Source organism: Eretmochelys imbricata, chromosome 2 (genome assembly GCF_965152235.1).
Source record: "Eretmochelys imbricata isolate rEreImb1 chromosome 2, rEreImb1.hap1, whole genome shotgun sequence".
In the NCBI taxonomy this organism is placed as follows: domain Eukaryota; kingdom Metazoa; phylum Chordata; order Testudines; family Cheloniidae; genus Eretmochelys; species Eretmochelys imbricata.
Window position 1 is genome coordinate 99,582,139 of NC_135573.1, and position 20,243 is coordinate 99,602,381.

The 20,243-nt window shown below is 41.2% G+C and overlaps 1 protein-coding gene across 1 annotated transcript in view; it reads right to left on the bottom strand.

Annotated features, from left to right (window-relative positions):
- Window positions 1-14,806: 14,806 nt before the first annotated feature.
- Window positions 14,807-20,243, bottom strand: part of FBXO15 (F-box protein 15) — a 30,257-nt gene continuing 24,820 nt past the window's right edge. Inside the window, exon 9 of the mRNA XM_077809084.1 lies at window positions 14,807-16,386. Coding sequence (XP_077665210.1) covers window positions 16,117-16,386 — 270 coding nt within the window. The 3' untranslated portion in view covers window positions 14,807-16,116. The remainder of the gene's footprint in view (window positions 16,387-20,243) is intronic.

Here is a 20,243-nt window from a genome sequence, read left to right on the forward strand (position 1 = left end):
TTCCAGCTGAAGTCACTGGGAGCTGCATGCTCAGCACCTCTGAAAATCAGACTCACAAGACATCAACCTCAGTGTATTCTACCACATTGGAAAAGCCTAATTACAGAAGCCAACAGGTTAAAAAAAAAATACTAAAACTGAGAAAATACTACACAAACAGTATTCAGAATTAGTCACTGGAATAACAACCACAAATTCACTTCAAGAGTATTTGCAAACCTCTTTATTAATTTTCTATAAACATTTATACAAATGGAGGGGAGGGATTTGTTACAGGAATGTTAATGGCGAGTGCAAGTCTCATGAATACTTATACGGATGTGCTTTGTGTGACAGACGTGCACCTGAAGTGTTCATATAACCATCATCAACACACATGCTTTTCACACCTGTTTATGAAAGTTTTATTCATGTAATAAGAGAGCAGAAACAATGCCATGAGTTAGATAACTAGTCACACACCACAAATAATGAATAGCAAACAATAACGCACATAGCTGAGTAGAATAATTTGTGAATAACTCATAAGCAGAAATATTTTTGCATAATGTGTTTGGCAACAATTATGAACATAATTGTCATAAAAATAGACAATTCAAAAATAATTCATGAGTGGGGGAAAAAAGAGGCTACACTAATCAAGAGCATTCTCTGGAAAGTTCACCTCAGCTTCCACCTGTTTTGTTTTGTTTTTTTGTGTGGCAAAAGTAGCCCTAAGGAGATGAAAGGCTTTCACCTACCACACACATCAATTTGGGCACCAGTTTCACCTATTTCCGATGTTTGGTCTACCGAAGCTTTAAGACATCTCTCTTGAGCTCTGATATGTTCATACACAAAGCAGTGCCCCTAAGGATTGGATCCACTTGTTTCTTTAAGTGAGTGTAATATAGGACAAGAGGGCCAAGAAAAGACTGACTTGTTAAATATAGAACAGCCAACACCTGGATGCTGCTATCATTTTCAAAGGCTGAGACCTGCCCAACCCTGCAATTCTTTACCTTCTGCTTAGGCTCAGGGTGCAAGATCCAGTTTACCAAATGGGGGAAACCCAGGACAGTGAGGACATGAGCAGTACCTTATCTATCAAGACTATCCTACGTTATTACTAACAAGGTTTTGTTTTGCACTAATACAAAAACCTTTATCAAAAGTGTATATGATGGAGAAAGGGGGTTATGGGCACAGACTAGAATACACACAGCAGAAACTGTGATTTGCAAGGACAGCTGGACTGCCAGTCATTTTGATGCCTTGGGAGAAAGCAACCAAATAGCAGGAAATAATACTTCACTGAAGGTAATCTTATGCAAATTTCAGTCACTAACAGTTTCTTGTATGGGGGAAAATAGGGTGAACAATCACAGTTTATTCAGTCTGTACAAGCTTCTGTTTGTCCAACTCAGCATGTGTCATTTTATACATCATACTGAAATGAGAAGGGAAAATAAAAAGGATGAGGGGATCACTTCACATGCTACCTGTCTGGAATGCCAAATACACAACAAGGTTTGCAGAAGATTATGTGCACTACCTGGGAGCTGGAAATAAGAATAAAGGATAAAATGAGAAAGTGTCATGTCTGAAATTTGCTGCAGTGCTTGTGGCATAGGTGTCGGGAAAAGTCACTGCATTAAAATCCTCTTTGGGTCAGTTTGTTTCCAATTCCATTGTTTCAAACAGCGTAATCCTTGGAAGATAGTCAAACTGCAAATTTCAAAAGGAGGCAGGGAGTCACAGCTCCAGTCAGTCATCATACATTTTGTGGCTGTAGAAAAAAAAATTATTTTAAGCCTGGATAGTATGTCTGCCTCACAGCCTTATAACACACTACTATCTCCTAAAGTATTAAGGAAAGAGGGTCTAAATCTATTTGCATTACTGTTATATCTGAGATAGTGGAAATTACCAAAACTCAGATATAATATATAGGGAACTTGGCACAGCCAGATTACATGCAGTTTCCAATTAGCTTTAGCAGCCATGCATTTGGGGCAGACTTATAAGGCCAGAGAATTGGTTTCAGTACAAATTTATGGTGAAAGAGGGATGGAACAACTGCTTGTATCCTAATTCCAAAGCATTCATTGTAGCCTGAGGTTAATTTGTATTTTAATAGTCAAGGCTACAGTATGAAACACAAACTGTAAATCCTCCTCCCATTTAATTGTAAATTTCACTGCTTGAGAAATCAAGGCAGCATAAGTATAGTTCATGCATTTTATTTAAAAATGACTCCTAGCTTGCAAAATGTTACCAGCGAATTAGTACGGGTGGATGTAGAGCACTGAGCCTGCTTAGTACCGACTGTGATAGACTGAAGATCCAATTATAATGAAGTACTCCAGAATGAAAATCCCCAATTGTTCCAATGCACTGAAAAACACACTTCTCGATGGAAGGTCTGAACTGTAGGTGGGCCTCCACCTATACTCTAAATTTACAGACATCCATAGATAAGGAGCTTGCGCTAAACAGAGATAAAATTCCACCTGTGAGAGGGCACCATGACGTAATTTAATTGGAAGGCACCTGCACATCTGAGGACAGACTACGTATTTGCATGGAGTAATGCTGGGGAAAGTTAGGTAAAAGGCTTTTCATTAAGAGCAATCTCCTGTACAAGGTCTCCTCAGTGATGGGGGTTTTGAGGGTTTGCAGAGGGGCAAGTGTTGGCACACTATCAACCTTCATAGTCATGTTATTGAGACTGCAGCTAGCCGTTTGAAAAGTGGTCCTCATGGGAATAGGGAAGTGTCGAACAATGCATACATTTTATATGCAGTCCACCGGGATTCATGCCACTTACCGCTCTTTGAAGAGGCAAAAAAGGCGGCAAGCTGTGATGATGATGATGCTGGCATCAAAAGAGCTGCGTGCTGGTACTGATCTGAGACTGCATGTGGAAAACTGTGGCTTTCCAATTCAGCCTCAACTCTGTCCCTTACAATGTGCAAAACCACATACAGAAGGTCAACATGAAAATTGACTCAGAAATTGTAAAATCCCATTGTCTCATCACCAAATCCACTTCCAATATGATGTCACATTAAGATATTATTATTGTGTATTTAACATGTTCATTTTGGTAGTGCCCAAGGGCTAGGCGCTGTACAGAGTAGTAGACAGTTCATGCCCCAAAGAGCTTACAATCTGACAGGCAAGAGAGACGCAAGGTGGGGGAAGGAGTAAAACACACCAGCAGAGCAAACAATGCGTTGGCAGCAAGCAGCATGATAGTGCTACAGAATAAATAAATAAAATGTTATTTATGGGTTTAGTTAGGAGGGGATAAGCTAGATGGAAAGAAAAGGGAAGAGGCACAGGGCAGGGGACAAGACGGTAGGAGGGTGTGGCGTGAAGCTGAGGGGACATAGACTGTGAAGGAGAAGAGGAGGAGGAGGGTTGGCGCAAACAGCCCATCAGCACAGGGCAGAGAAAGTCCAGTCAAAACTGTAGAGAGTTCTCTGAATGTCCAGAGGTCCCTGCTTTGGCTGCTTCTGCCCCTACCAGCTGGGATCTCTGGCTGGTTCTTCTCTGCAGCCCACATTATGGGGAGATAGCATCTGGGTCGCAGTGCCCCCAGCATGAAGGAACTCATCTCCTCTGTACAGTATTGGGTAAAGGGTGATGCTGGACAGAAGGGTGACCTGGTTGGGTCCCCCTTTACCTCCTCCTCAGCACAACATTCCCTGCTTTGGCATATGTAGCTTTATACACCACAAAATCTTCCGCTCCGGTCCCCCACACACATTCGTTCCTACAAAATACAGTTAAACATATAAACAGCAAGGTCTGCACAGACTTATATAACAAAAGAACACTAATCTGATCAGCATGTTTTGTAACAGGACAAATGCTGGTTCTATTCCCAAAAGCAATCTTCTGCTCAACCCCACACTAACACAGAACCTATGGAACTCTGCCATAGGCTCATGCTATAGCATCCTCCTTTTGCATTCTTTATTATACATTTAACGAACAATATATGAAATCAGAAATATACATCCAGCCACACATTTCTCTGACAAAGAAAAAAAGAGACAAAGCTGTGACTGGGTGGGTCAGATGAGGTCAAAGTGACAAATGAATGGTTATAAAGCAATAGGGAATTGACTTCATCCCTTAATTGTTCATTTCCAGATTTTTTTTTAAATATTGAGTTTTTCTTACTGTAAATTTATCTTATTTATTTTCAAAAAAAGGGCAGTTATGGTTGGTTCGGAGGGAGGTTGTAGAACTCCAATACTACCCATATTTGGTCTGAACCTGTTTTGTTTGGAAATAGTTAATAAGCACTGTACATGGAATTGCTCTCTCAAGGCTACATTGATTTACAGTACTTCAGCTTGCACTGAAAAACAAATTAATAAATTGAATAAAGAATGTTACTTAGTCAGCTGGTTATTAACCATTTTTCTTGCTGATTTTTTTTATTTTAATGACCTCAGCTGTTTTGACAGAGTCTTATCATCAAAAACCCAGAGAAATGAATATAATTGGAAATCATCCATATGTAGAACAAATGTAATGTTAACCACTGGTCTCTGATCAATACTTCTGATTTGTAGTACATGTATTTCCTTCTCAATGGGTCTGCACTTTCAGACTTTGTAAAGCTCTGGTGCTTTGTTCTCTCACAATATACTTTTGAGAGATGATACAACGTCAATCAAATCCAGGGTCCAAGCTCTCCAGTTCCATCTTCTCTCTGTGTGTTTAGAAGCCTTATAATTTTCTCCTTTTATTATAATCATCTGTGTTGACCAGACCTGCAGTAAGTACAAAGTATCTCTGATCCTTCTCTGCAGACATTTTAGAGCTGCTACAAGATGAGAAAAATCCCCAAGAGGATTTGACCAAGTTTGAAAATGAGAAAAGAACAAGTGATGCACTAATATTCAATATATCTTTCCTTATCACAGACAGCTTACTATAAGTATCCTTGCTACCACTATTTCCATTTTGATTTATAAGGGAGGTAGAAGAAAGGAAGTTAACTGATCAAATTTAACAGTTCACAACAGCAATAAAAATAACCACAAACTGTAGTTTAGAAACTCTTCTGTTGTGTTGTCATCCCAGTTCTTAGTGATTTGTGGAAAAAACTATTTCATCTGTCCAATTTTTAGTTCAGCCTTATGTAGTATTAGTGTAAAGACATACTAAGCCATTTCAAGGCACCTTATTCCCATTCTTTTAAACATTTCTTCTTTCTGCTCATAACCCTACAAATAACTAATTTCAATCAATAAACAAGACACGGGAATAATCTGTAGCCAGAACTCAAACCATAATTCAACAAAAACAAATTACATCTATAGATATTAACATTTTATTGAATATGTTTATGATTTTCTAACAGGTAAACAAGACTTTTCAGCTTTCTAGTTTTTGCATTCAGATGACGAAAAAGCAAAATATATTCACTGAGTACTCTAAACAGTGAAATTAACATGTTTTATCATCAAAAATAAACATCTCTGTGACAGTCATTCTAAAGTGTTTAAATGCATGCGCTTTCCACAATTAGAAATATAATTATGCATATTTGTTAAAATAACACATAAAATTTAGCCTGATCCTGCATGTACATGTATACAGTTTTTCAGTAGTTCCAGTAAAGTTAAGCACATGTGTGAGTGTCTAAAGAATCAGAAGCAGAAAGATTTTGATTTGCACAGCACAGGAGGGAAAGTGTAAGAAGACAGCACTGTACATAGCATTTGTAATGAGTTTATTTCCAGCAAGCTTACAGTATTGAGAACATTGTATGCATTGTGGAAGCAGATCTGGCGCTCTCAGTAGCTACTGCAGAAGATGTAGTCGGAGGACATCTCGGGGGGTAAGATGAAGGGAGAACACCTCGGTCCCCAGGCCACCCTCCAAAGTTCCAGTGACCTGCAGCCCCTGTGATAAGCGCTCTGAATGAAAAATGACTGAATAAAGTACTGAAATGTTCCAGCGCCACCTTGATATTTACTGTTAAAATTAAGAGGGACAAATCCTTAGCTGGTGTAAATCTGTGTAGCTCCGTTTGTGTATGCACTGTTGTTGTAGCTGTGTCAGTACCAGATATTAGAGAGACAAGGTGGGTGAGGTGATATCTTTAATTGGACCAATTTCTGTTGCGGAGAGAGACAAGCTTTCAAGCTACACAGAGCTCTTCCTCAGGTCTAGCTTGTCTCTCTCACCAACAGAGGTTGGTCCAATAGAAGGTATTACCGCACCCACCTTGTGTCTCTAGCTCTATTGGAGTCAATGGAGTTACACTATTTTACACCAGCTGAGGATATGGCACAAGAGAATTTATACATTATTCATGAAAAGAACTACAAATCTAGGAGGACATTCTGCAGCAAAATGTACAAAAAACCAAGACCATAGGACACAAATAAAGTAATTTATTTATGCAGTAGGCCACCAGTGACAACAGCAGGGTTAACATTTTGATGTAGCTTTCTTTAAAAAAAGACAAATTTCTGAATTGCTACAATCATTTTGGTTAAATCACTCTTTCGTACCCATTGATCCCTTTTCAAGGCAATTTAAGCTCATTACATTAACTGAACACTATTATACATGTAATAAAATAAACATAACTACTGTTTTTATGCTTGCCTACCAGGTAAATTACCCTTTTAAAACATAGTAGTTAAATATACACACTTCAAATTGCTGGCAGTTTCTCTTTTTCACTTAGATGAGTTTGTCTTTGAAAATGTATAAAAACAAAAGGGTTTCTTCATTTTTGGATTTGCTTTAACTTACTAGTAGCAATAATATGTCATAGAGATTGCCACAGCAGATCAGACTAGTTGTCCATCTAATCTAAGCCAAAAGCACAACTCCAATACCAGATGCCTTAGAGGAAGGTGCAAGAAACTCCATAATAAATAATTATGGAATACTCTGATTTATGGTCTCTGTGTCCAGTAAGTATTTTTATGGATGCTGTCTTTTCCGCTCACGTGGTTTCTTTTGCCTGTCAGTTCCCTTTGGTTGTTTAAAAGATGACAAGACATACAGAGGACTCTAAGCCCAATTTCTCCCAAGCATCCCCTATAATTCTGCGAAGGCTGGAAGGGTATAAGAATGGTTACTGAATAAGGAAGTATTATTTCAAAATAATTTTGGCCTTTGATTTTTGTCCCCCTTTTAACTGCTGATGCTATTTCCCTCATATCCCATTGCTCTTAATAGAGCTTCAAGATAGTATTTTTTACTTTTACAAAACAGTAATATGCAACCATATGAGGAACTGAAAAACATGGACGCGCCTATCAGGCAATACATACATCATTACAGGATCCAGTTCATGCAAGCTGGGTTTGATTCTGCTGCCAAATAAATCAAGAGTAACTCCACTGAAGTCAATAGTTACAGCAGTGTAAAACAGATGTAAAGAGAATCAGGCCAACCACAGGCCTATTAATAGGAGTGCATATGGAAACTCAATCTTTGTTTCCAGACAGAGTAAAGCCATCAGCCATTCACTAGAAACTGACACTCTGAAAATGTACAAAAAATAGTTTCATGACCATGTATATCCATGTTTCTTTAGAAGGTGTCAAAACTATTGTTTGTATAATATACAGTTTTTAAATATTAAAAACAATAAAGTAGAAATATCTTGAGGTGAATTTTATTATTCATGATATCACATTCTTGGATGCATATCCAATTTATCAATAAATCTATGCTTAAAGTAAATATTTAGGAATAACTGTTCTGTATTTTTGGACAGACAAAATCGAGCAACGTATTGCTGCCACATCTAGGAGTGACTGAGATATTTATTACGACTGTTATGCAGCCACCTCTTGGTAAACTTTAAGTTGGGTTTGTCTCATACTGCTAAGAATCAAGATCCCCAAACTGCCTTTTTCTTTGATGGGGGAGAGATAACTCAGTGGTTTGCGCATTGGCCCTCTAAACCCAGGTCATCCTTGAGGGGGCCATTTAGGGATCTGGGGCAAAAATTGGGGACTGGTCCTGCTTTGAGCAGGGGATCAGACTAGATGACCTCCAGGGTCCCTTCCAACCCTGATATTCTATGATTGAGGTGAAGAGGCAAACCAGCGAGGTCCGTCATACCAGCCTCCTTTTTTCATCACGCTCTCCTCTCCCTTGATGCTGTTTATAGCTTTTCTATCCACCATCAGAGTGAAATCAAGATGATCCTTGTCCGTTTTGTTGCTATCTACGGGGTTCTGAATAGCAGAGACATAAATGGAAATGATCAGAGTGTGTTAATTTAATTCTGTTGCTAACTCAGGCCTGGTCTACACTGGGGGGGGGGAGGGGGGGAAATCGATCTAAGTTACGCAACTTCAGCTACATGAATAACGTAGCTGAAGTCGATGTACTTAGATCTACTTACAGTGGTGCCCTCACCATGGTAAGTCGACAGCTGATGCTCCCCCATCGACTCCGCCTGTGCCTCTCGCTCCAGTGGAGTACCAGAGTCGATGGGAGAGCGCTCGATTTATCGCGTCTAGACTAGAAGCGATAAATCGACCCCCGCTGGATCGATCACTGCCCATCAATCCAGCAGGTAATGTAGACAAGCCCTCATAAGTAGTAAGAAATGCACAGGAGTTGTTGGTCTGAAGACCCAAAAAGACAGCAGGACTGCATTGATTTACATTATTCCAAACATCTTCACAACCCTAACAGCTAGGAACATAATTTTTAAAATTAAAAGTCAGTTAGTTTAGGGTTAATTCTGTTCCCAACTTTGCTGTGGGTAAGTGAACTTGTCATGCCCTGGAAGAGTTTTGAACAAAATTGGAATGGAAAGTAGTTTCTTTTGGGATTCAACATTTGTAGAGACCAAGTAGCTAATGAGAGTTAACCTGTAATAGAAGTGTTCCCAGTTTAACTGTTATCCACTTTCACTGTGTGCAAGTTGATAAATGATAAGGCTATTAAAGACTTGTTATCCCTTTCCCCATGGGCTCCCTTAATAAAACAAATGGCAGATCATTAGATTTCTATCAGTTTTTAGAGACTACAGCAAGTATATTTTCTTGACCAGTTTTTATTATGCTGTTACATTGTGTTTGTTACACTGTTTCCTTTGCATAATTTAGCATTTTTAGTTGAAAAGACATTTAAATGAATAAAAGTTCTCATGTGTTTTACACTGGAAATATAAAATATTAATACAACAAATTCATTTCAAGTCAGTACTGGTAGAAGGTTGTAACCATCCACTGGCTGTTTGGTGGCCAGTGTAAAGTGAGTTTGGTGGTTTCACGCCAGGTCTCAGAGGACAAGTGTGTTCACATCACAAAGTTGTCAATGCTGACCTAATCTGCACCCTAGTGAAATGAGGCCCAAGGCTGAAAGGATATGGAAGCTGAACTATCCTTTCTCCGCTAAAGGTGGTCCTTCAAATACAGACATGAGACACACTGGTAAAGCAGTTTAAGCTGCTGCTGCCCATGCAGCACTTGTCTGTGCATAGAGCACTTCAGGGTCTGTCATTCCAGCACCTTTCACACCACATAGTTTGCTAAAAATGAAGATTTCTATTTTGTTTTTAAGTCAAAAACACTACCAATGAGGATATCAAACTCATGCTTTGAAATGGTCATTTAACCTATTATTGGCAAACTTGCTTTTTTGCCTCCAGGAGTTATGTAGACTCACAGACTTTAAGGCCAGAAGGGACCATCATGATCATCTAGTCTGACCTTCTGCACATTCCAGGCTACAGAACCTCACCCACCCACTCCTGTAATAGACCCACAACCTCTGGCTGAATAACTGAAGTCCTTAAATCATGATTTAAAGACTTCAAGTTACAGAGAATCCACCTTTTACACTAGTTTAAACCTGCAAGTGACCCCCATGCTGTAAAAAATGGCAAAAAAAGCCCAGGGTCTCTACCAATCTGTCCTGGGGGAAAATTCCTTCCCAACCCCAAATATGGCAATCAGTTAGATCCTAAGCATAAGGAGCGGTAGATACGCTGGAGGGCCCTAGACAAATTAGAGGATTGGGCCAAAAGAAATATGATGAGGTTCAACAAAGACAAGTGTAGAGTCCTGCACTTAGGATGAAGAATCCCATGCATTGTACAGACTAGAGACCAAATGGCTAGGCAACGGTTCTGCAGAAAAGGACCTAGGGGTTACAATGGACAAGAAGCTGGGTATAAGTCAACAGTGTGCCCTTGTTGCCAAGAAGGCTAATGGCATTTGGGGCTGTATAAGTAGGGGCATTGCCAGCAGATCGAGGGACATGATCATTCCCCTCTATTCGACATTGGTGAGGCCTCATCTGGAGTACTGTGTCCAGTTTTGAGCCCCACACTACAAGAAGGATGTGGAAAAATTGGAAAGCGTCCAGCGGAGGGCAACAAAATTGATTAGGGGACTGGAACACATGACTTATGAGGAGAGGCTGAGGGAACTGGGATTGTTTAGTCTGCAGAAGAGAAGAATGAGGGGGGATTTGATAACTGCTTTCAACTACCTGAAAGGAGGTTCCAAAGAGGATGGATCTAGACTGTTCTCAGTGGTAGCAGATGACAGAACAAGGAGTAATGGTCTCAAGTTGCAGTGGATGAGATTTAGGCTGGATATTAGGAAAACCTTTTTCCCTAGGAGGGTGATGAAGCACTGGAATGGGTTACCTAGGCAGGTGGTGGAATCTCCTTCCTTAGAGGTTTTTAAGGTCAGGCTTGACAAAGCCCTGGCTGGGATAATTTAGTTGGGGATTGGTCCTGCTTTGAGCAGGGAGTTGGACTAGATGACCTCCTGAGGTCCCTTCCAACCCTGAAATTCTAGGATATGGCAAGACCCACCAGCCAGACATCTGGGAAAGAATTCTCTGTAGTAACTCAGAGCCCTCCCCATCTAATGTCCTATCACTGGGATTCTTGCTGGTGGTATTTGCTGCTAGCAGTCACAGATCAGCTACCTGCCATTGTAAGCACTCTCATGACCTCCATACATTTATCAAGCTCAACTTGAAGCCAGTTAGGTTTTTGCCTCACTGCTCACCTTGGAAGGCTGTTCCAGAACTTCACTCTTCTGATGGTTAGAAACCTTCATCTAATTTCAAGCCTAAACTTATTGATGGCCAGTTTATATCTATTTGTTCTTGTGTCCACATTGGCACTTAAATAACTCCTCTCCCTTCCTGGTATTTATCCCGCTGACATATTTATAAAGAGCAATCATATTCACCCTTCATTTGGTTAGGCTAAACCAGCCAAGCTCTTCGACTCTCCTCCCATAAGGTAGGTTTTCCATTCCTCAGATTATCCTAATAGCCCTTCTCTGCACATTTTCTAGTTTGAATTCATCTTTCTTAAACATGGGAGACCAGAATTGCACACAGTATTCCAGACAAGGTCTCACCAGTGTCTTGTATAATGGTACTAACACTTCCCTGTCTCTACTGAAAGTACCTAGCCTGATGCATCCTAGGACTGCATTAGCCTCTTTCATGGCTGCATTACACTGGTGGTTCATAGTCATCCTGTGATCAACCAATACACCCAGGTATTTATCCTCTTCTGTCACTTCCAACTGATAAGTCCCCAGCTTATAGCAAAAATTCCTGCTGTTAGTCCTTGGGTGCATAACGTTACACTTTGCACTATTAAATTTCATCCTATTTCTATTACTCCAGTTTTCAAGATCATCCAGTTCTTCTTGTATGATATTCTGGTCCTCCTCCGTATTCGCAATACCTCCCAACTTTGTGTTAACCGCAAATGTTATTAGCACACTCTCACTTTTTGTGCCAATGTCAGTAATAAAAATGTTAAATAAGATTGGTCCCAAGACCTATCCCTGAGGAACTGCACTAGTAACCTCCCTCCAGCCTGACAGTTCAACTTTCAGCATGACCTGTTGTAGTCTCCCCTTTAACCAGTTCCTTATCCACCTTTCAATTCTCATATTAATCCCCATCTTCTCCAATTTAACTAATAATTTCCCATATGGAACTGTATCAAATGCCTTACTGAAATCCAGGTAGATTTCTTTGTCTAAAAAATCAGTTATCTTCTCAAAGAAGATCAGGTTGATCTGGCATGATCTACCTTTTGCAAAACCATGTTGTATTTTATCCCAGCTACCATTCACCTCTATGTCTTTAACTACTTCTCTTTCCAAATTTGTTCCAAGACCTTCCATATAATTGAGGTCAAACTAACAGGCCTATAATTTCCCGGATCACTTTTTCCCCCTTTCTAAAAAATAGGAACTATATTATCAATTTTCCAGTCATAGGTATGATCCCTGAGTTTAATTACAAATTCATTAAAAATCCTTGCTATTGGTTTTGCAATCTCATGTGCCAGTCCCTTTAATATTCTCAGATGGAGATTATCCAGACCCTCCAATATAATCCCATTAAGATGTTTGATTTTGACTTCCGCCTCAGATGTGGTAATTTCTACTTTCATATCGTTGTTCCCATTAGCTACCCGGCCACTCTTATTAAAAACTGAGGCAAAATATTTGTTTAGGCATTGGGCTATGCCTACATTATCTTTAATCTCCACCCCATCCTCAGTGCTTAATGGTCCCACTTCTTTCCTTGTTTTCTTTTTATTTATATGGCTATAAAATCTTTTGCTATTTGTTTTAATTTCCTTTGCAAGATCCAACTCTGCTTGGCTTTTGGCAGCTCTCGCTTTATCCCTACACTTTCTGACCTCCAAGTAGTAGCTTTCTTTGCTGATCCATCCCATCTTCCATTCCTGGAATGCTTTCTGCTTTCTCTTAATCACCAGTTTAAGATGCTTGCTCATCCAGCTTGGTCTGCAACTCTTCCCTATGAATTTTTCCTCTTACTTGGGATGCAGGCTTCAGATAGTTTCTGCAAAGCATGTTTTTCAGCAGCAAAGAGTTGGATTAATCAGGATAACTCCCTTTCCTAATCCAAATCATGCAGTCTGTGTTGCAGAAAATGCATTCAGAATACGACCAAGATTCCTGGCTGGACCCTCAGATTTGTGATTTCTTATGGTCAGGTGCCCACTGTGTGATAAGATCCATTTTGTGGTCCATAATAGTCTGACAAGTCCCACTCCTCCAAGATGCCTCATGCTATAAAACCAAATGCTTTGTTTTTAAACTAAAACAGAGAATTAAACATGTCTTTCAATCTAATTTCATTTTTATATCTCAGTGCAATTTAATACAGTACCTTAAAGAAACTTCTCTTTGTGCTGAAGAAGTAAATGACTGTTTAACCTCAGACAGACAACCCGTTGGTGTTAGATTGGAATATTTTTCAAGGAAATGAAGTTTCATCAAAGCTGAAATGTTTTATGAAGATGTACCCATTTCAACATACAATATTTATCGAGTGGCGGGGGGGCGGAAGGAGAGTCCAATGCTCTCTGTCTTGCTCTATAGCTTGGTGATCACGGTGCTGTCCTGAGATATGGGAGACCCAGGTCCAAGTCTCTGATCTGCCTGATTATAAAGTGATCTGGGATTAAAAATTCTGCTGTGAATCAGGAAGAGCAGGGACTTGTGCCTCAGCCTCCTAGACCCAGCCCCCTAACCACCAGGTTATGGCTACACCTGTAATACATACATACCTACATACACACACCTCCTCTCTACCTTCCCCAATCAAAAAGCTCAGGTTTTGATTAAAAAACCACAGACAGACACTTGGACATAATTCTGTTTTCGAGAAAACATTTGAAAGCTTTTGTTATTCCAATGCAGAACAAAAACAAAGGTCAAAATCTCAAGAGTTGCCATAGAATGGAATTGTTGTCCTCCAGTCAGCTCCAGTTATCAGTGATCTTCTTGAACATGCTAAATTAATAGGGTTACAGGACCCCCCCCAGCCCGGTGCAAATGAGTGAGGGGGAGAGAGTGATGGAGGGAGGGGGGGAGGGAGTGAGCAGGTCGGGCCTTGGAGAAGGGGCAGGGCAAGCATGTTCGGTTGTGTGTGATTAGAAAGTTGGCAACCGTAGGAGTTCCCTGTTTTCAAGGGCATGCACAGGAATTTAAATGTGACTACTTGGGGGGGGGCACTTTAAACATTAGCCCCCCACCCAATGCCTCCAGGCCCTGCTGCTTCCCCAGGTTCCCCACCTATTCCCCTGTGCCCCGCTGCCTCCCTCACGCCATTGTCCCTGGCTTCAAATACTTACTGGAGGCTACAGGCGAGGAAGGGACGGGGCTCAGCAGGCTTCCAAGGCCCCCTCTCACAGAACTCTGCTGCCAGCCCAGCTTCCCTGCTCTGGGTGCCATTGAGCAGGGCTCAGCAGGAGCACTAGCTGGAGTGCCTTTCCCAGGCACATCTCTTCAGCCGAGCTCAGCCCGACTCCCACCCCCGGCAGAAATGGGGGAGGAGGAGCTTGGGGGAGGGAATCCCAGGGCGGGGGTCAGGGCAGAAGCTGCAGACAGTGGCAGAGATGATTATTGGGGAGTCCCATGTTCCTGCTTGCACACCGTTGCGCATGCCCCACCCATCATTATAAAATAGCCAGGAAAGGCAACGGCAGGGGAGTGGGATGGGGAGGGGGAAGGAGAATAAGAATATGGCTGGTCTGAAGCAGAGAAGCAGAAGTAATGTTGATTGGCCATTAAAAATGCACAGACATTTTGTTTCTTGATTAGGCGAGGTTACGCAGACGTTAAACTGTAAACATATTGCTGAACCAACCCACCTTTTCTATTTTCTTTACTTAATATCTTTGAATTCAAAGAAAACAGTAAACAAATTTAAAAATCAAAGTAACAAAAAGAATCACTATATCTGTAATGCAAAGGACAAATACTTAAACTCAGCAATTGTTTAAATATCTGGCTCATATATGCAAGTGACTATAGAGACAGGAGGCAAATAAACACATATTAAAGCAAATCACTTTTGCCACAGTTAAAAACAAGTCACAGAAGACAACAAATAAGTAATTATGGTCGGACAACCTCATCTGTAATAGGAAGTACTTGGAAACAAAACAAAATGTATCTATTTGTAACAAACTATACAGGAACATTATCCACATTACTAAAAAGACACAATTGTGCCAATGCCACATATCTCCCTCAGGCAAAACTCCCAATGGATTTCAAGTAAGGTGTACAGGATTGGACTCCACAAGGTACAACCAAGTAGCTTGAAACATTAAACATACAAAACAAAATTTTCAAACAAGTGCTTACAGATAGATACTAAAAGCAATATTTTAGGTACCCATCAACTATTTAAGTAACTGAATCTTAACTATGTCACTAGGAACTGATGACGCTCAGCTCCTCTGGGGAAAACAAGATCAGACCCCTTATTTAGGGGCCAACATAAATCACTTTCAGTTCCTACCTAAGGGCTTCAGTGCTTTCAGACATGGAACACAATACATGCAACCAAATTAAAACAACTGCATTTTTTCCTCTGACCCAACAGCAGTTTAGCAGTCAACTTTTAAGAAAAGAGTCTATAGAAGTCTTTCCCTTGGCAAAAGCCTTCTTCCCCACATTGGTCATCCCTGTGTCTTTCAATCTAAATCTTTAAAGCCCCTACCACAGTGAATTTTAAATGATAAATTATGATTAAAAATACCTCCTCTGCATAGATTTGGTCATTTAGCAATAGTTTCTCATAATTATCTAAAGGAGAGTAGCACAGAGGCTCACTCAACAACATTCTGGCATTGTTTTGTTACTTCAGACTTCATGGAGTTGAGTTTTTCAAGGTGGTTTTTAAGATCTTAGAAACAGTGTAGAACATACAAATATGGAGAGAGAACACAGTCATATTTACAGTATCTGTTTCAGAAGCAGCATTACATATCTGACTGTGCCAGATAATACTGTATCGAGTGACACTGATCTTTTTACCCTGATCATGCCCCGTACTTGCAACAGAGAGTAGCACACATCACAGTGCTTCACAGGAAAGCCATTACTTTTTATGTTTAAACTTCCCTCCCCAATAACAAAAGTGAAAACAATAATAAAAATAAAGAAGTGACTACACTTCCTAGTTTTCAGTAAATAAAGCACAAAACAACTTGTAGCACCTGGACTGTGGGGTTCATTTCAACCTTAATCCCCACCCCCTTCCCACAAAAAATCAACTAATTACCAGCAGGGAAAGTAACTGCTCAAATTATTAGAATCAGTATTTTGTTCCAAACCAGCGGTTAACTTTTTCAGTGCTTAGATAAAGAACCAGATTGACTATATAGTATTCCTTGGTTTCTTCTACCCAAACCAGCTCAATGTGGACTTTCCCCTCTGAATCCACATAGTTTAAGTCATAGTTTTGGCCCATATAGTCATAAAGGCAGGATGCCTTGGAAGAAAGTTTCATGTAGACTGGGGCACTGAAACACCAGAAGGGTTTTTCTGTTTCATCCAAGAGGGTCACATCCATCATGTAACAGTTCTAAAAACATAAGCAAAAAACATTATTTTTCTATGTGCAGCATATATCATAATTACCACAGGGCTACATCTCATGGTCCTTGCACTGTTAGGCAGAACTACAACTGATGTTAGGGGAAATTCTCCCTGACTTAGGGCTGTACAGACTGCAAGATTTGGCACATAGGTAGACAGTCAAAGTAAAATTCACTGCATTTCAACGGCCACTGTAAAAGGACTACAATCTATTTAACTGGAAAGGTTTCCAACCAATAGGATTGTAGCCTAAGCATGCCATTGGTAGCCTCCCGCAATCACATGGTGATACCAGCAATACCATAAGCAACGTTTTAAACATTTTTTTAAAAATATTTAAAACTATATCTATAAATAATCACAGTTAGTGTGCTATTAGTTAAAATAGCAAGATGCCCTCCATTATGAGCAAACATATGGAGTTTAAACTTCCATGGACCAGGCAATATCCCAAAACAGGTGCAAAGAGTTCCATGACTGTAGAAAAATACAGAGGTTCACAAAACAGAGATCAGCCTTTAAACTAAAAATACTGCAAGACATCCCCCTGCTTAACCTTCTAGGAATGGGCAGAGGCTGTAGAGAGAGGTCTTTGATTCCCAGAGTGGCAAATACAATATTTTAATCTTCCTTTTAAATTATATACTAAAATAAAATAAAATACTTAAAAACGATTCTTTAAAAAATGTATAAAAATATTATCCAAGACTATAAAATATCAAGGTGTACATGAATCAACATATAGAATTATTGCTTGTTTTGATGCAAGAAGTATTTCCAGGCCTGTACATTAGCATTCTTCAGGTATACAAATACTGGACAGACATATACACCAGGTGATATGTCACTGCCCATTGGCAATGAGTTCAGAATTGTTAAAATTACTCCTGTACACTGAACAAGGACATGCATTTTCATTTTTATGGGTCACACTGTATTAATTATGTTATGTAGACAAACTATCTGATGTTTCTCAGCCAAATGTACAAAGTAAAAAAACAAAGCAATTTTTCAAAACATAAGAGAAATATCTGATTCACACTTGTTTTTTCATAGGATAATCAAGTCAGTGCAAAGTTTCACATACAAGATGTCATGAGGGAAGTCTCAGCAAATTTTCTTTTCTCATGCCCTTGATTTCTAACCCTTCTTAGGTCTGGTCTACACTACGAGGTTAGGTCGAATTTAGCCGCGTTAGATCGATTTTATAAGCAATGCAGCTACACAACCAACCCCGTTCTGCCGACCTAAAAGGCTCTTAAAATCGACTGCTGTACTCCTCCCCGAGGAGGGGAGTAGCGCTAAAATCATCCTTCCTGGGGAGGGTTGCCTTATTTTGTCCTCCACACACAGCAGTGCCACGTGAAAGTTAAAGAGCTCAGGCAAGCCTACTAAAAGACAAAGGAGGGAAACGGTCGCTACGGGTCAGAACCCCATACATGCCACTTCTATGATCAGCTGCATTCTAGGGGGGGACCCCAGCACTGCCCATGGACATCTGCAAGGGGGGGTGTCTCATGCAACACGGAGGAGGATTTTGTGAATGAGGAAGAGGAGGAGGAGGAGAATGTGCAGCAGGCAAGGGGAGAATCCGTTCTCCCCAGTAGCCAGGAGCTTTTCCTCACCCTGGAACCCAATACCCTCCCAAGGCATATTGTTCCCGGACCCCGAAGGCGGAGAAGGCACCTCTGGTGAGTGCACATTTGTAACTACAGTACAGGGGTTAAAAGCAATTGTGTTTAATGTTTGATTTGTCCTGAAGAATTGGGATGCATTTGCGGCCAGTACAGCTACTGGAAAAGTCTGTTCACGTGTCTGGGGATGGAGCAGGAATCCTCCAGGGACAACTCCATGAAGCTCTCCTGGAGGTACTCTGAAAGACTTTGCAGAAGGTTTCTGGGGAGGGCTGCCTTATTTTGTCCTCCACAGTAGGACACATTACCATGCCAAACCAGTAGTCTGGAATCATTGCAGCACAAAGCATGGCAGTGAATGGTCCCGGGTTTTGGTTACATTCATGCAAAATCTAGTCTTTATCTTTCTGTGTCAGCCTCAGGAGAGTGATATCATTCATGATCACCTGGTTGAAATAGGGGAATTTTTGTAAGGGAACAGTAAAAGGACCCCGTTCATGCTGGGCTGTTTGCGCTTGGCTAAAAGGGATCATCCTGGAGAATAGCCACGCAGGGGGGGGGAGTGAGGGATGTGCTGCACATCCACCCCAAAACCACAGCCCCTTCTTTTAAATGGCAAACCCAACCAGCATTGCTTGCTATGGGAAAGGAGGGCACTGCAGTTTGAAACCATTCCCATATGTTATGAAGGCGGAAGAAGCCAACCCCGCGTACCCTTTGGCTTACCATGGCTGCCTGGAAACCAAATTCTGTTGCCCAGTCGTGTGTGATGTGTCACCATACCAGCAGGTGCTCAATATAAAAGGCAAAATGTGACCTTGTACCTAAAACACATGTGCTGTCTGCTGTGAATTGCTTGATTCACTGTGAAAGAGTTTCCCTTTTTCAGAAATGTATCTTCTTAAATTGTACTCTCCCTTTTTATCCCCCCTGCAGGTGCAAATGTTTCTATGCTCCCCGTATCAACTCTGTCCATGAGGTTATCACAGATTAGAAAGTGGAGAAAAAAAAGCACTCATGATGATGTGTTTTCAGAGCTCATGCAGTCCTCCCGGACTGATAGGGCACAGCTGAATGCATGGGGGCATTCGGTGGCAGAGGCCAGGAAACCATTAACTGCGCGCGAAGAGCAGAGGCAGGAGGAGATGCTGAGGCTAATGGGGGAGCAAAGGGACATGATGAGGTGTCTGTTGGAGCTGCAGGAAAGGCAACTAGAGCACAGACCCCCGCTGCATCCATTGTATAACCACCTGCCCTCCTCGCCAAGTTCCATTTCCTCCTCACCATCTTCCATCAAGACCTTTTTGCCCTGATTCAGTAAATCGCATAAGCATGTGCTTATGTCCGATTGACCTTAAGCCCATGAATAATTCCATGAAGTTAATGACACTTATACACATGCTTAGGAATTCTACATAAACAGGGTAAAAACTCCAGGCTGACAAACTCAAGAGCCAACACAAACTTTTAAAAAGCTTCAAAGAAGTTTAAAAGTAATCTACTGTGCATAACATTTCTGACTTAAAATGATCATAGCTCTAGAACTTTTAAATGTGGCTATTTCTAGATTCAGCTATTTTCAGTTTTCTAACCACAACATTTCTGATTGGTTGATACAAATGGGAAAAGTGTATTTTTCATATATGCAAAACTTAAAAAAAAGAAAAGAAAAAAAAAAGCTCAGCTGATCTTGCAGATACTAGAAGAAATCTCACCTCTCGGTCGGGTTGCCAGGAATCCAGTTTTTAACTGGAACATCCGGTCAAAAAGGGACCCTGACGGCTCTGGTCAGCGCTGCTGACTGAGCTGTTAAAAGTTCAGTCGGCGGAGCAGCGGGCCTAAGGCAGGCTCTCTGCCTGCCCTGGCTCCGAGCAGATCCCAAAAGCAGGTGGCATGTCCCTGCAGCCAAAGAAGCTCCATGTGCTGCCCTCACCTCGAGCACTGGTCCTGAAGCTCGCATTGGCTGGGAACCATGGCCAACGGGAGCTGCGGGGGCGGCGCCTGTGGGCACGGGCAGCGCACACCATGCAGAGCCCTCTGGCCTCTCCACCTAGGAGCCAGACATGCCAGCTGCTTCCAGGAGCAGCATGGAACCAGGGCATGCAGGGAGCCTATGATAGCCCTACTGCGCTGCCAACTGGAAGCCACCTGATGCAAGTACCACCCGTCTGGAGCCTGCACACCAACCCCCTGCCCCAGGTCAGAACCC